Source organism: Cephus cinctus, unplaced genomic scaffold, assembly GCF_000341935.2.
Source record: "Cephus cinctus unplaced genomic scaffold, Ccin1 Ccin1_scaffold0230, whole genome shotgun sequence".
Classification (NCBI taxonomy): domain Eukaryota; kingdom Metazoa; phylum Arthropoda; class Insecta; order Hymenoptera; family Cephidae; genus Cephus; species Cephus cinctus.
In genome coordinates, this window is record NW_014332946.1 from 480,876 (window position 1) to 496,274 (window position 15,399).

The 15,399-nt window shown below is 38.2% G+C and overlaps 3 protein-coding genes and 1 long non-coding RNA gene across 5 annotated transcripts; 2 read left to right on the top strand and 2 right to left on the bottom strand.

The window, feature by feature from the left end:
• Positions 1-2,281: 2,281 nt before the first annotated feature.
• LOC107265576 (abscission/NoCut checkpoint regulator) lies at positions 2,282-4,609 on the bottom strand. Its single transcript, XM_015735173.2, has 6 exons — positions 4,171-4,609; positions 3,723-3,931; positions 3,411-3,642; positions 3,196-3,345; positions 3,002-3,133; positions 2,282-2,930 (listed from the first exon to the last, which is right to left on the bottom strand). Exons 1-6 carry the CDS (start codon positions 4,216-4,218, stop codon positions 2,733-2,735), a joined length of 969 nt encoding a protein of 322 aa, XP_015590659.1. The 5' UTR covers positions 4,219-4,609; the 3' UTR covers positions 2,282-2,732.
• A 3,693-nt stretch (positions 4,610-8,302) lies between these two features.
• LOC107265713 lies at positions 8,303-8,791 on the bottom strand. Its single transcript, XR_001537276.2, has 2 exons — positions 8,666-8,791; positions 8,303-8,544 (listed from the first exon to the last, which is right to left on the bottom strand). It is a non-coding gene; the product is annotated as an uncharacterized LOC107265713 (long non-coding RNA).
• On the top strand, positions 8,535-13,864 carry LOC107265710 (DNA ligase 1). 2 transcript variants are annotated; one of them, XM_015735436.2, is made up of 12 exons: positions 8,535-8,922; positions 9,471-9,583; positions 9,698-9,767; positions 9,868-10,132; positions 10,869-11,064; positions 11,159-11,397; positions 11,494-11,783; positions 11,844-12,632; positions 12,706-12,813; positions 12,914-13,015; positions 13,099-13,408; positions 13,486-13,864. In XM_015735436.2, exons 2-12 carry the CDS (start codon positions 9,526-9,528, stop codon positions 13,555-13,557), a joined length of 2,499 nt encoding a protein of 832 aa, XP_015590922.1. In that variant the 5' UTR covers positions 8,535-8,922; positions 9,471-9,525; the 3' UTR covers positions 13,558-13,864. The 2 variants fall into 2 exon arrangements, with proteins under 2 accessions (XP_015590922.1, XP_015590925.1); XM_015735439.2 differs by lacking the exons at positions 8,535-8,922; positions 13,099-13,408; positions 13,486-13,864 and having other exon boundaries at positions 9,236-9,583; positions 12,904-13,020.
• LOC107265712 lies at positions 8,932-15,303 on the top strand. Its single transcript, XM_015735441.2, has 4 exons — positions 8,932-9,209; positions 13,700-13,864; positions 13,928-14,149; positions 14,229-15,303. Exons 2-4 carry the CDS (start codon positions 13,718-13,720, stop codon positions 14,709-14,711), a joined length of 852 nt encoding a protein of 283 aa, XP_015590927.1. The 5' UTR covers positions 8,932-9,209; positions 13,700-13,717; the 3' UTR covers positions 14,712-15,303.
• The last annotated feature ends 96 nt before the right edge of the window (positions 15,304-15,399 follow it).

Sequence of the window (15,399 nt, forward strand, 5' to 3'; positions counted from 1 at the left end):
GCTTTCTCGTTGCCCACATCGAAATATCAAGCTGTTTACTAATTGGATTGACTGATTATATATTTCTCGGAAAATCGTGAACCTCCGCAGTTCAATGAGAATAAGAGCTTCAAGTAGCCGAGGATAACTCAGATTTAACTTTAGATATTTTCGCAATCGTATACGCCTACTTTTACCGTAACCTCATCTTGAAATCTCGGAACACCGTGGAACTGGGACGCCGCACTCGTTATTCCTATACTATACATATATTTTTGAACACGCTGCTCATAAAGTTAGAGACTGAAATTGAATCACTGAGTTTTACCCAGGAACATTCGCCATTAGTGCTTTCCTTTTCTCACGCACAATGACAGTGTCACTTTAGCATATATGTCTCTTACTTTCGTTTACTTCGAGGTAGTCATTTTGTTATCTTCATTATTACGGCAATGACAGTTACAATACTGCATTCAAAAACGTTTCCTGGTATACTTAACGTAGTCGCTCCGTTCTCGCGGTGTGACAACATGGCGGATACGCAAGAAATGGAACTGGGATTCTTTAGATTTGCGAACTGTTCCAGGTCTATTATTGAAGTACATAACGTATTATACACAAGGTATTGTATAATAATAATTGTGATTCTCCAAGAGCTCAAGGCATTTTAGATACACAGTCGTGTATTGTACTCTGTACCCAGTTGACTATTTCCGGAAACATAAAAGAATACGTTGAACAGAGTCGCGAGTTGAGAATGCGACTTTGAATGGAATTCAAACCGCGAGATAGCTGGTATTTGTCTCGTGGCTTTGGCTATCGTACTTTTCAATCTTGTTGTTCTATGACAAATATATCTCTGGTCTGTACCTACAGTCCTCATAGTGTTCGGTGAATACTATTCCCGTGTAGATATTGACTCTGTACCATTATTTCATAAGCACCAGTGCCAAAGGAATGGACTGTAGTCTGTGCAGAATTTCCATAAGATTTCTAGCAGAATATGGAAGTTGGCCAATTAATAGTTTTCCAAGAAAATATACATGGCTTATGGTCGATTGTAGTTCGAGAAATTTCTGTCTATCTGAATTCCCAAGTACCAAGTTACTGTGTGCTTTGTTTACAGGACAGGTGTTCTTTTCATCATAGCAATGAAAGAGGCTATGGAAATATTTAGCTCAAGTTGTATCTTATCGTAACGTGACATAGTTGACAATTTCCGGTAAAAAGTAATTAGAGATACTGGAGAGTAATTATTAAATCATTTTGTGAAGAAGGAAGTCTGGGATACTTTTGTTTGCGCACAAAGAAAAGATAAAAGAGTGAAAGCGTGTGATGCACCAACATTATGCATAGTGACGTAAGGAAATTCACTGTAATTTGATTATAAATTAATTTCATAATGGGAAGCAGTTTCCTGACAGCATTAATGCTTCTTACAACAGGGAAGAATCCCATGGTACACGCATCGTATCGCACTATGCAAATTACTGACACGTGCTAGTAATTACACTGCAGCCGCATTGGGATTCTAATCACGAAATTACATTAATGTTGCCTCCAGTGTCGAATATTTATTAATTCGGTTTTGCAATATAGCCATGCTAAATTGGAAGTCAGTGCGAGATGAGAAATGAACGTTTACTGGTATTCTGTACCATTAGTAAGATGTGAGAAACACGCCTTTGAATTTCTAACGGCTCTTGTTGCATATTTGATTATGAACCTGTACGTGGAGGTCGGTCTAGCTTCCGTTAGGATGACAGGAGTAGTATTTTGTTTGTTTAAGAATTTTCTACAGGTGACGGGACGCTATGATGCATCACCAGGAAATGCATTATTACCTCTGCAATGTCTGTCCTGGGAACAAGAACAGGTAACACAGGTTAAATTTGACACGATCCAACATGGGCGACTGGTTAGAGCCAAAGTTGGCACTGTGCCTTGAAATGAAATTTCTAAAAATAAGTTGCTCCCTTGGTATAGTTAGTGGTCGCGTTGGCGATGAGAGATGTTTTTGCGTCGCGCCGGTAGAAGTCTGGCGTCCCTGGGGAAACCCACCGTCGACAAGAATGAATGTCACTTGTTGTGAGTCAGATACGTTGACGAATTACACCTGTTGATCTGGTGAAAAATAGAACTGGAAATTTGGCCTTTTGTAATGATATGAACATTGATTTGGAGGTACAAGAAAATTAAAAATTCCGTACATATTTAACCTAACGTGAAGATCTTTTTCTTTTAATAATACGGATCGTGTTTACCAATCTAGTAGTAATTTAACTAATTAATTAAGTCGGTATCATTTACAAGTTATTGCAGTGTTGTATTTTAGCCGTGTAGAAATGAAACATATACAAGCTGTGCTACATTACAAATATTAATTAACATTTTGTTTCATTTTTATTTGAATAATGATCTTTGGACTTCGCTTCGACCATGTACGTACACTTTGCTATCTGTGTCGGGTTCCGTTATGAAGATGGCAGGCGCCGAAGGCGGTACCATACGAAAGTGTAAAACCCCACAATGACAATAAAATAGTCAAGTAGGAGCGTCAGAGTGGCACAAAATTCTTAAGCAGTATTCAATATTAGACACCTGATAGAGTATGAGGCATGTAATGCGATGTAAGATTATTCGTGTAGATACTACAGAAGCTATAGCGGATAGCGAAATAATTATACAAAGGCAACGCGTCACTATTTCAAAATATACACAAATTCTCATATTTCCGATTGACGTTTTTATACTCAATCCATGGTGGGTTTTTTAGACAGTTTAAGGGGTACTATTTTATGCTTGTGCAATTCAAAGTCTGCATGATTTTCCTCGAAGCACGCTGGACAATACAAATCGTTATTACAACCTGAACAAACTAACAATTGTTTAGTTTCTTCACACATAACGCATGACGGTGCTTCATCCTCGTCACAGCTTCCTTGCACAGCCTAGAGAAAAAAGTTTACTTTAGTATTGTAGAAAAAGGATTAATTTAATTAATATAATTATTTTGCCTTACCTCAATTTCCATATCTTCAAGTTCATCAACATCTTGATACTTTGCTTCAATGACTGCTTCGGACAAAGCCTTTTTAATTAATTTCTTAGTCACTGTATCTTCGTCATCACTGTCGTCATGTTTTACTGTGGACTATTAATAAGAAATAAATAACTTCTCATTTGTAATTTTTGTTTTCTATCGTATATACTCACCTTGGATGGATCGATATCTCTTAAATGATCTAATCTAGCTTGGATTTCTTGGTAAGGGTCTTTTCCTGCAGACAATTTCAATGTGTCTAAATATTCTGATATTAAGTCATTTGTCTTCTGTTGGTCAGATCTAGTATCCTCTTTATAAATCTAAAATATAATTGATTAATAGATACTTGCGACATAGTTATCAATTCATACTCATAATATCATACATTTCCTTTCTCAGGAACTTTATCAGGATCCTGATCCTTCAATAATGCCAATCTATGTCTTATCTCTTCTACACTAGGTGCAGGAACTTGTTTATCCTCATCTTTGAGTTTTCTCAACCGATCAACAATTTCCTGATCTGCTGGTTCTAATCCCGTTTTAAACTTATCCCAATGTGTACCTTGTTTATACATTGTTATTGGCGGTTTACTTGGATTTTCTAATGCATCCAATCTACATAAAAGAATTATTCCAACAATTCATTTAAATTCTTAGCATAACATTTATCATAATATTATTCTATTTTTTTGTACTTTTTGGTAATATCTATGGGTATCAGTGGAGAATCCAATCCCTCTGGTGGAGACAGGTCAGAGACAGGTGTTACAGTTTTCTTTGTCTCGCTAAACTGTAATTTGTTATAACATGGACCACATATTTTCTTCGTACCAACATTTGGTAAATGGCATTTATACTTTAGGCACTTGCTGCAGTAAGAGAACCCACATTTTGGACAAGCATTCTATATTAAACAATAAAATTTAGATAAGTCAAGCGATAGAATAATTAATTCATATACACAGAAATTCTAAAAAAATTAATAGTGAATAAATAACGGCGACAGTAGACATAACGACAACACTACAGAAATTTATCTATTATTAATCATATGGAACCAAAACTTGAATTAAAATAAAAGTCAAATCTGTTTCGAAATGACAGCAAAACATAACCTATTCACAAGTGACAAGCGATACTTACTTCATGCGTGAAGAATGAATATTTAGTCTGACATGAGTTACACGACATGTTTCTGTCTTACAAATATCTTTATGCTTTACAGTGACATTAAAATTTAAACAATATATTTACAATTAATATATTGGAATCGTAGCTGCTCCATCCACTAAGGTAAGAAGCACGTACTATCTGATTTTCGTACGTGTGAATTCTGCTATATCAGTAACGCTTAAGCTTTGTTTGTAGACAAGAAGTATGAACTAAATAATATTAGAGAGGAGAAGAATCTCTTTCTGTCAGAGATGCGTAGGGAAATGCACAACGCAACGGTTTTAGGCGATATCAAAATCAAGGCACTAAATCGTAGCGTCGAGGCTGGAAGTAGGATGATTTTGGGATCATCGCCTCCGTTGACAATGTGAATCCCACCGTAGCCCAGCTGAACGTGAAAATCGGACATGTAGCGTGGGGGGCAGAGGTTCTCCGCTACTGACCACTACTGACCGCTGGTTCCCAAAGCAACCCTTAGAACCATACCGGAAACTATAGAACTTCTCAAGAACTATTGAAAAAGTCGACTATCAACTATTGTTAAAACATTTTTAAGACATTTTTAAGAGAGTTCAGTGCTAACTTCACACTCGTGTAGCACCTCAATTTTTGAAAAATGTTTCATCACTTGAAGGCACTTGACCCTCTATAAGGGCATAAAGCCAAAAAGAAATAAGAAGAAGAAGGAAGAGAGAAGAATAAAAAAATTAGTGGCACAGAAATATTGAAAATTCGAAACATTAAATAAACCTTTCCGAATACTACTAAATGTTATTGGATCTTGATTTACTTTTAAAATTTATTCAAAATATAAAATTGAGGCTAAATTAAAATCTCGCAGCATATACGGAGTAGATAAAAATTGAATTGAAATTGTAGAATATTGAAAATAAATTACGTTCTTATTGAAATATTAATAAATTAGGTGTTTGGAACATAAAAATAATTAATTAAATCAATAAAGTAAAATATTAACATTTAGAAATCGGAAATTCTGGCCAAACATACATATTTAAAAGTACTGGAAGTTGCCCAAAATTTTGTGCGCGCAAATTCGTCGCGCAGGGCTCGGCGACTGGTAGCAGGTGGAGAATGGGGGGAGCGCTCGAGGCAGTGGCCGGACTCTGAGTGCGCATTCTTCTTCGAGCCGGTCTCCTATACTGCTCTCTTGGAAGCACCCATCATATCCATTTCCAAACTTCTTTTTTTATATTGATTTCTTCCTTACTTCCTTATTTCTTTATCTTTCAATCTTTACTTTCTTATTTATCTCTTTCCTAATTTCTTCTTTACTCTTGTAACTCTATTCCTTACTTCCCTACTTCTTCACTTCTTTATTTCTATATCCATTTACAACCTTCTTCTTCTTCTATATTTATTTCTTCTTTACTTCCTTATTTCTTTATCTTTCAATCTTTACTTTCTTATTTATCTCTTTCCTAATTTCTTCTTTACTCTTGTAACTCTATTCCTTACTTCCCTACTTCTTCACTTCTTTATTTCTATATTCATTTCTTTCTGATTAACTTATTCTCACTTCTTTATTTCTATATCCATTTACAACCTTCTTCTTCTTCTATATTTATTTCTTCTTTACTTCCTTATTTCTTTATTTTTCATTTTTTACTTTCTTATTTATCTCTTTCCTCATTTCTTCTCGACTTTTATAACTCTATTCCTTACTTTTCTACTTATTCACTTCATTTCTTTCTTCTCTTTTCGCTTTGTTCCCTCTCACTTTCCATTGTATTTGTCTTACTTTCCTTATTCCTTTGGTCGGGTCGAGCATATTCATTCAAGTAGTCATATAAGAGTAGTCACCCTGTTAGTGCAGCTAGACTTAAGACCATGGTGTCGGGGGTTGCACTTCCGCCTCATCCGCTGAGCTTGCTCAGTGGGTTGGGCCCAAGTTGTGGCCGCAACAGGACTTTATGGGTCTCCCGACGGGGGCCTTGAGCCCCCTTAAGGTATCTACGGCCATGGTCTTTCGTATAGTGAATCTAACCAGGTATCTAGCTTTCGCGTATTTAGTATAATTTGTTCACTTTGCTAAAAACACTCCAACATGTCGTTGACCCTTGGGCACTTGTGTGGCGTCACCTTACCCCCTTGTGCGTTTTTCTTGTCCCTCGACCCGACTTCCTTTCCTTCCTGAGGTTTTTCCCCCCTAGTCCTGTGCGCGAAAGCCGCAGGACTCGGGGGTTTTCCTCAATAAAAAACAAAACACGGTCCCCTATGGGGCCACGGAGGGGTCGTAGCTCCCTTTAGTAGAGGCAGGACCTCACGGAAATAGGCGGGGTGGGGCCCATTTCGCTCCCTTATACTTCCTACTTTTCCTACTTTTCTCACTGTTCTCTTTTCTCGTTCCTCCAGAATAATCTGGTCTTCGTACATACGCTTTAAGCATCTGCTTCTCCCCTCGTTCCCTCAGTCATAACCATCTCTCTTCTTCAGTCTTTCTTTTTAACAATCTTCGTCTTTTCCCCTTCAACAACATCTTCCCTGTCTGCTGCCAACAAACGTTTCTATTCTATTTTCGAATTTCAAACAAAACACGGTCCCCTATGGGGCCACGGAGGGGTCGTAGCTCCCTTTAGTAGAGGCAGGACCTCACGGAAATAGGCGGGGTGGGGCCCATTTCGCTCCCTTATACTTCCTACTTTTCCTACTTTTCTCACTGTTCTCTTTTCTCGTTCCTCCAGAATAATCTGGTCTTCGTACATACGCTTTAAGCATCTGCTTCTCCCCTCGTTCCCTCAGTCATAACCATCTCTCTTCTTCAGTCTTTCTTTTTAACAATCTTCGTCTTTTCCCCTTCAACAACATCTTCCCTGTCTGCTGCCAACAAATGTTTCTACTCAATTTTCGAATCTCCTATTCCTTCCTATGTCTCCATCACTCTCCTCCTAGTATACCTTCAAAAACTAAGTTTTTAAAATGTCCTTTGGAAAAAGAAAAGTCTAAAGTGGTAGCGCATTTTAACATACAACACACACATTATATTGCAGTGATATATTTAATATATCTCTAATCGTATTGTTATTGCTAATCTTTCGCTAACTATATATCTATATCTTTACTTTATATACTGTATCATTATCGTATTTGTCGAATAAATTATCTGGAAACACTTATACACATTGACATTCTTTTGTCATCTACGAATATTCCAGAGTACGAATGAGTTCGTCTCTCACTTACTCTCCTCCGTCCTAACTGCATCATTCTCCTCCTTCCCCTTCTCCCTTATCCTTTGACACTCCTCCAATTTCTCTGTCATATTATCCATATCCTGACTTTGCTTTTCTTCATCAGTATTACTTTATAAAATAAAATGATTCCGAATACAATTTGAAAATCGCATTGTCGAAACTTCAGTAAGTTAATTTTTATTAAAAATTTCGTATTAGTTCAAATTTTCACCGATAAGGGGGTAGCACCTCCTGGCATGGTAAGTGGCGCCATCTCTGAGACAACTAGGGAACTTTCTACAATAAAATTCAAAATTCATTAATAGTCTGCATATTCCAAAATGTGAAAGGATTTTTTTAAAGTGGCGGTTCCGTATCGGAATTTGATCTGTACTAGCATTTTCTATAGACCATTCTGACTTTTTGCATAAAGAAATCTTTGAAAGTATCATGGAAAAAACTCTAAACCCAGCCCTTTCCGTAATATAGCTGGTTATCAAAGTACATGCAGAATTATTTTATCGGAGAAAGTTGACTGGTTCTCTTAGAGATGGCGGCACTTATCATGAAATTTCGAACCAATATGAATTCTTTAATAAGAATTGACCCATTGATGTTTCGAAGATGCGATTTTCAAATTGCATCCGGAATAATTTTAGTTTAGAAGGTAGTATTGATGAAGGAAAGCGAAGTCAGGACATGGAAATAATGGCAGAGAAAATGGAGCATAGCTAGAAAGGGGTGTCAAAGCATAAGGGCGAAGGAGGAGGTGAAGGATGCAGTTAGGACGAAGAAAAGTAAGTGAGAGGCAGAACTCATTCGTACTTTGGGATATTCGCAGAGGGCAAAAGAATATCCACGTGTAAGTGTTCCAAGATAATTTATTCGCCGAATACGAAAGTGATACAGTATACAAAGTACAGATATGTACATACTTATGTTCATCAACTACGTTTGCCACTCACAAGCTCTCGGGAAGAAGAAAATTAAACCAAAAATAGGGAAAAGAAATCAAATAAGGAGTGAAAAAATTGCGCGTAAAATCCACCTCAGACAATCGCCTCTTGCGAAATGAAAGCACCGAGCCTCTGCACTTCCTTATATAGCAAACGCTCCCAATTATGTTTGGCTAGTGTCCGACTAGTGCTGCCTCCTACGGAAAATTAATCAATCACAAATTCTAGTACGTCTTCATCGCCACAACATTCTCCGTCATGTTTCTTTAATTTAACATTAAAAAAATAATGTTGGAAGATGCATCCTCTGACACTCACGTATATTACGATGCTTCATCCTTGCAACCAGTTACACTCCATTTTCCGAAAATCATAAATTCGATGTAGAATTTCAAAAGTCAATCCGATTGCTTCCAAAATTTATGGACATTAACCTCCGTCAATAACATCGTCTCGTCAACTGACTGATTGCCACCTATAAACCGTCTTACGGAATGGACAATTGACAATGCAGAGAAGCTACAACAATGATTAACGACTCTAATAATCCGTGACACATCTATCAATGAAGACAGGTGAGACAATCGCAATTTATTCGCTTCTCAGTGCAGCTGTAGGATAACGTGCATACAAGTGCATTCCATCGGACAATGATCTGACCGTCAAAGTGATGCGCGAGAGGTCATTATCCCTTATCGCACCAACCGATCAATATTATCGACCCTGAGACAGGAAAGGGTAGGCTGTCCACGTTGGAGGTTGATTCACGATAGTTCCTATGGAAACCCCAACGACGATCGAACAGTCCAAGGGGCCCGTCGGCGTTTCTTCCTCCTCGTGCAGGCGTATAGACTCAAGTCAGGTAATACCTACGTGCGCCCTGCTGCCATCCGCAGTCTCAAATATTTGTACGACCCGCGATGAACCCGCATCTTCCTCTGGGCGGTGACTGAACTCGTACACCAGGAGCCGTGGCCCTGAAAGTAGTGCCCGATTAGAATCATCCCCCCATTACTGTCACAGTGCAATCACGTAAACATAAACCACACAACTAATTCCACGCGAACATACGATCAATTTATAGGGGTAGTTTTTGATCCTGTAGACCATTTTTTTTCGTTAGCCCTTTATCTCCTTTCCTCCATCTTGTTTTCTTGTGGCGAGTTCCCCGTGGGATTATGACAGGAAGATTGTCCTTGGTGGAGCAGAAGAAATTGCAGTGGGCCAAAGAAAGGGGTATGCTTACTTAATTTTTTTTTTCTTTTTGGAAATATACGTAAAATAAAGTCACCGAGGTATTTAATTGGATGTCATTTATTTTTTATTATACAATTTTTATTATCACTTTAGAGGAAATGGCCAGATTATGCGGGCAATGGGGTTCTTTGAAAAATTGTGATCCTGTACGTACGACTATACGGTAAGTGGGACAGGATAACCGTGGACGTTGTTTGTTTTTTAATTATTCCTCCGATAGCAGCCTAGAATTATTATTTACTGACATTTTAAACCCGTCTTAGGACTTATCGTACCGGGACTAGAATGTCTTTGACGGAAACTAATGGAAAGCAGTCACAGCGCGGACAATACGGAAGTACAATAAGCTTGAAGAGTTTGTCAATGGGAAATACCGGAAACAGTACAGTGAGCTTGCAAACTTTGAATTGTCCCAACGGCAGTTTGATCAGCTTGAACGATCAGACAGAATTTTCAAAAACGGCGCGACGCAGAAGTCCCAGTTTACCGCCAATTCATAGCAAGGATCAAGTCCAGTACTTGTCCCAGGTAACAAGAGTTATTAAAAAAAAAGTCAAATATAACAATAAGAAAAACAATCCAAAGAATTATGCCTTACTACGTACCAATAACATAGATCCTACCGGTAGCGTGGTAGGAAAGAAAGTAAGTCACTTCCTAAGATCAATATCAGACTTTTCTAGTAGCCAGAGTTCACTGACTCCTATGGCGTGTCTTGGACATTCTCAATTGCCAGCGTTAATTACATCCAATAATTGATGACCAAATCCAAAATTAAGATCATCCATGTAAAGTGCGGATACGTGTAAAAATAATTTTGTAGATATAGAAAAATGATTTTTTTCCAATCAAAATCAATACCCTTTTTGACGCCGTGTCGTTTAGAATTAATTTGGACGTAACAGTATACGTAGAATCAGATACGGTTATTTAGGATGCCAAAAGTAGCTCAAGATATTCGGGTCAGGCCGTGCGAATTCCTATGAATATTAATGCAAGATGAATTTGTTACATGTTAATGAGAGTCTCGCTGTGCCTTTTGCGGCTGGTTAAGTCTGTATAGCAAAGCCATGCGGCCGCAATCTGGCATAGTAATCTCACCCTCGATTAGAGCCAACGTACAGGGTGGGTTGTTGTATGTATACATGTGAGGGGTTAGTACCAAGCAGAGGTAGGGAAGTAAAGTTCCGTTCTCAAAGGAGAATCCAGTTGAGTCTGGTTGGGTCACGCAACGCTCTACTTATTTTTTTCTACCCTTAAAAAGGAACAACGTGAACTGGGGGTGGAGGGCTTACGTTTCTACCCTCAGCAGCAGCAGCAGCAACATCAGAGGTACCAGGAACGGGACACGAGCCAGATTAATATAAGGGAGCGTTACGGTTCGCCACGCGAAGAACGCGAGGGTGAGACTTCCGGGTACGCCAGTGATTCTGCCGAAGCAGCCTTGCCGCAGAGTAACAGTAAGTGTCTTGATAAATTTTTCGTTGAAATATAGTTTTGGCAAAATAAATATAATATTGGATCAATTTTAATAAGGATTTTTATTACTTTTAGACGGTCTTTTACCAGGCTGCAAACCTACGGTGATGACTGAGAGCAATTGGAATTCTGGTAATTATTATGGTACACCTGAGAGCTCTCTGCCACCCTCCAGAAGACTCTCGGCTGCTAAGGGTGGAGAATTGAATAGGCCTAGATGGGGTGGTATTTGGGGACAGGATTTAATTAGGGGTGATCCACCTCCACCCTCTTGGCTCGAGAGGGGACTTTCTAGACTGGATCATACGAGTCAGGTATTGTTACTTTGATATTGAACTTTATTGGTAATAGTACTGATAAGATTTATTGATTGATATTGAAAATAAAAAACTCACCCATCTTTGGAGAAGGTCCTGGTGATCAATCATGACAGCGCAAGTAGTCCAGACAGTTCCACGACAGGATCAGCCGGTTCTGATTCCAACAAGACGTATTTGCGTGGACAAAATATTCCAGTGGACGCGGATATACTTCAGGAACGTGAAATTAAACGACAGAAGGCTTTAGAGCTACAGAATGCAATAAAGCAGCAATTGGAAGAGCGGGACAGACAGAGAAAGGCGGAAAAGGAAAGGAGATTGAAGGAAGAGAGAGAGGAGGAGGCGAGAATAAAGCGAGAGAGGGATTTGGAAAAGGAACGGTGAGAAATTTTGAAAATATATTTTTCTTTAATTAATTACTAATTAATACTGTCAATCAGATTCGAGGAGGAACAGCGACGATCGAAGGAGAAGGAGAATGCGAAAATGAAAAAGGCTGAAGCCATGCGTGAAGTTTTGGAAGCTGCTGAGAGACTGGCAAAGGAGGAGAAGAAATTGAGAAGAAAGAGAGACGAGAGCAGCGATGATAACGGCAAGGAGATCAATATAAATGTATACGAACCTTCCAAGGACAACAGACTGAACAAATCGTCCTGTAGTAAAAATATTGATCATCCAGTGCAGCAAAATAATTATTGCTGCGACAATTCAATGAAGGAAAATAAGCAGATGAACAATCAGCGAGAATGTAGTAATCTTGATAGGGAGAAAGAGAAGAATCCTGATAAGAGAGATCCTGACGAGCCTAATCAACCTACCAGTATACAGCTTCCAGTTAGCAAGGACGTAGCTATAGTCCTTAGTGGCAGATTAGATGATCCTGAAATTCTTAAAACAGCCAATCTCCAATTGGTCAATCTAGTGGTCACTCCTAGTCCTAGAAATATTGAGAATGGCGCCAATACCCTTGCTACAGGACTGACTGCTCTTGTTCAGAGTCTGGGAAGTCCTGCAGGACGAAAGTCATCCTTGAAACTTGGTACTTCGCCTAGGATTGTGGAGAATAGAATTCTCACGCCTAGCAAGTACAGGACGTTCAATGGACGGGATTTTGGGACTCAGACTGAAGCTAATCAAGATCTTCAAGTCCTACAGGATAACACGAACAAGGAAGTTTCCATCAAGGAACGTAAGGAGGCTGTGAATGCCAATAGAAGAGACGTGGAGAAGTGAGTTCTTTCTTAATTGATATATTGAATTAATGAATTGATTATATAATTAATTAACTATTTCATATGATAGATCAACGAATACTGGTCCTGCGGAAGAGATGTCTATGAAGAACTTAACTAGATCTAAATCGCAACCAAGACCTAGCTTGGAGTCAAGACCACGTTGGAACGCAAATCGGTAATTAAAGAGATTTTGACCTCTCGATTGTAGTGAAAATTTTGAAAAACGATCTTGGAACGGATACCGAAATTTTCGAAGTGACTCAAGTTTTTTTTAGACCAGGCACGCGATATCGAACACAGAGCGAAAAGGATCCGCATTATCAGAGACGACTTAGACTCAGAAGACGTCAGGTAGAATCTAGCGATGAGGGATCTAGGTAATGTTTACTTTTTTATTATAAAAGAAATCTTTTTTTTTTAATTATTTCATTACATACACTCTCTATGATTTCTCGTACAGATCGCCATCGCCCGATAGAAGAAAGCCTATGAATTCAAAATTAAAAACTAGAAATTCAATGAGACGCAAAGTAAAATTGGATAGTTATGATGCGGATCTGTCAATGGACAGTTTGAATTCTGTTGTGCCACTGCGAATAGATAAAAATGGTCGTGTCCACGTTGAGTCGACGAAAGTCGAATGTGATAGTAAATTTCACAGTAACAGTGATAACAGCACGGATAAAAGTCCAACGATAAAGGAAGCCAATGAAAATATGGACAGTTGGTGCGGTCGAGAAATTTTGTCGCAGTTGACATCCCTGAGAAATGTAAAATGCTTTTAATTATTAATTGCAATCAATAACAAAATAATTAAATTAATCCGCAATGTAAAATTGATTTTCAGGGTTTACTGATGAAGAAAAAAGAATGGGATCCTCAAAGATGTATAATATCGCCAACACCAGATTTCTACTGATTCCCAAATAAACAAAAATCCTTTTTTATTTTTCCATTAAAGTAGCTAATCGTACCATTAGCGCACCAACAAGGAAGACAAGAATCATTAAACAAAAAGTAATGTAAACAAAAAATGAAATCTGTAGTTTGTTGATTTCCAGAATTGTTGAAAGACAACAATGGCCTTCCAATTGGACGATCTCCTCAAAGACGACAAGAAGGACGCTAATTTGATTCCAGATCTGAGCAAAGCCACTTGCAACTCTCAGGAAGAATTTAGAAGACTCTTGGAACGTTGTCCAGAGTACAAGATAAAGCCAGAGAAGGTATTAAAAGAAGAGACTAATCGATGAGAAATAAATGACAAATAAAATTATAAAATTTCACAGATAAAAAAAGAAGACATTAAGGTGCGCGACAAAGAATTCTCTTGGCGAGCAACAAAACGTGAACTTAGGGCGATAGAAAGAGAATGGAGTTATGGTGATCCAGTTCCACCGGATATGCGATCTTTGAACCTGAGGGAGCTTCAGCAAGTCTCAATAGATTGGCGAATGTTGACACCAATCAGACCGAAGCTACGTCAGGACGAAGATATGTTCTCCAGACTGGTACTACAGCACTTAAATAAGAAAACAATCGAATTTTCAAAATCAAATAACTCAAAGTATTAAAAAAAATTATTTTCAGATAGAAATGGGAAAGTTGCAAGCAAAGACAATGGACAAGGAAAGACGGTCGTTCGTTAGTCCAGTAAGACGCAACAAGAATCGCGCTGGAATCATTGAGAGTAGCGTGAAGATCTGCACAGAGTGCGGTGAAGAATTTTGTCTTGGCGAAGCCTGCGGCGACATTTTATATGACTCTTGTATAAGGGTCACTGTGAGCATCCAACAACCAAAGGTCAAAGTATCTGCGGACACTGCCGCCATCATAGCCAGTATGGATAGTCAGAAGCGACGTAAGAAAAAGAAAATCTCTAACAATAAGCCCAAGAAGAAAGTTAGATTATTGGTAAGGAGCAAAGCCAGGAAATCTTCAAAAAATGACACGGACACCGGAAGGAGAACAGGAAAAGAGGTAAACGACGACGAGGAAACCGGAACTACGAAGAAGAGATTTAAGAGAAAGTGCAATAAGTATTCCAAGAGCGGTAGAGTGTCGCTAAAATAATATTTCAAGATTTAACGTACTGAAAAACTAAAATCAAAATAACAAGCACCTCGCAAAATTATATGAGGCACTTTTAAAAATAATTTTTTTTTTAGAAAATCGCTTTCATAGACAAGACGACTAGAATTTGCATTGGTATCATAAACGAGAATAGTATAGATCCAGTAGAAGAAGACTGAACTGATAATAATAGTTAAAGAAGAAGTATAGTAACGTAAAATAATCATAGGACCACCAAAAAAATTTTGTAATCCAATTTTCTCGTATCTACGTATTTTATTTAATGTGCTCCAACTAATTGTTCTTCGTGTTCCCCAGAAACAAAAATTCAGAAAGACAAGTAGCAATGTAAGAAAAATAAAATACTAAAATTCGAAATAAACAAATATGAGAAAATTTTTAAAAAGAGCTAACTTACATGCACGAAAGTTCACGACGTCTTCTTAACAAACAAATATTATACTAAACATAGTTATAGATTATTATTATATTATTGTAGTATGTACAAATTGCCCTAGGCGCACCAAAAACGTTTACTTGTACATACAAGCGGGCTTAGTGAATGGCCTCAAGTAAATGCTGGAAAAATATAGTCTTTATTTAATTGTTTCTCCCCACTCTCTCTCTCTCTTTCTCTCTCTCTCTCTCTCTCTCTCTCTCTCTCTCTCTCTCTCTCTCTCTCTCTCTC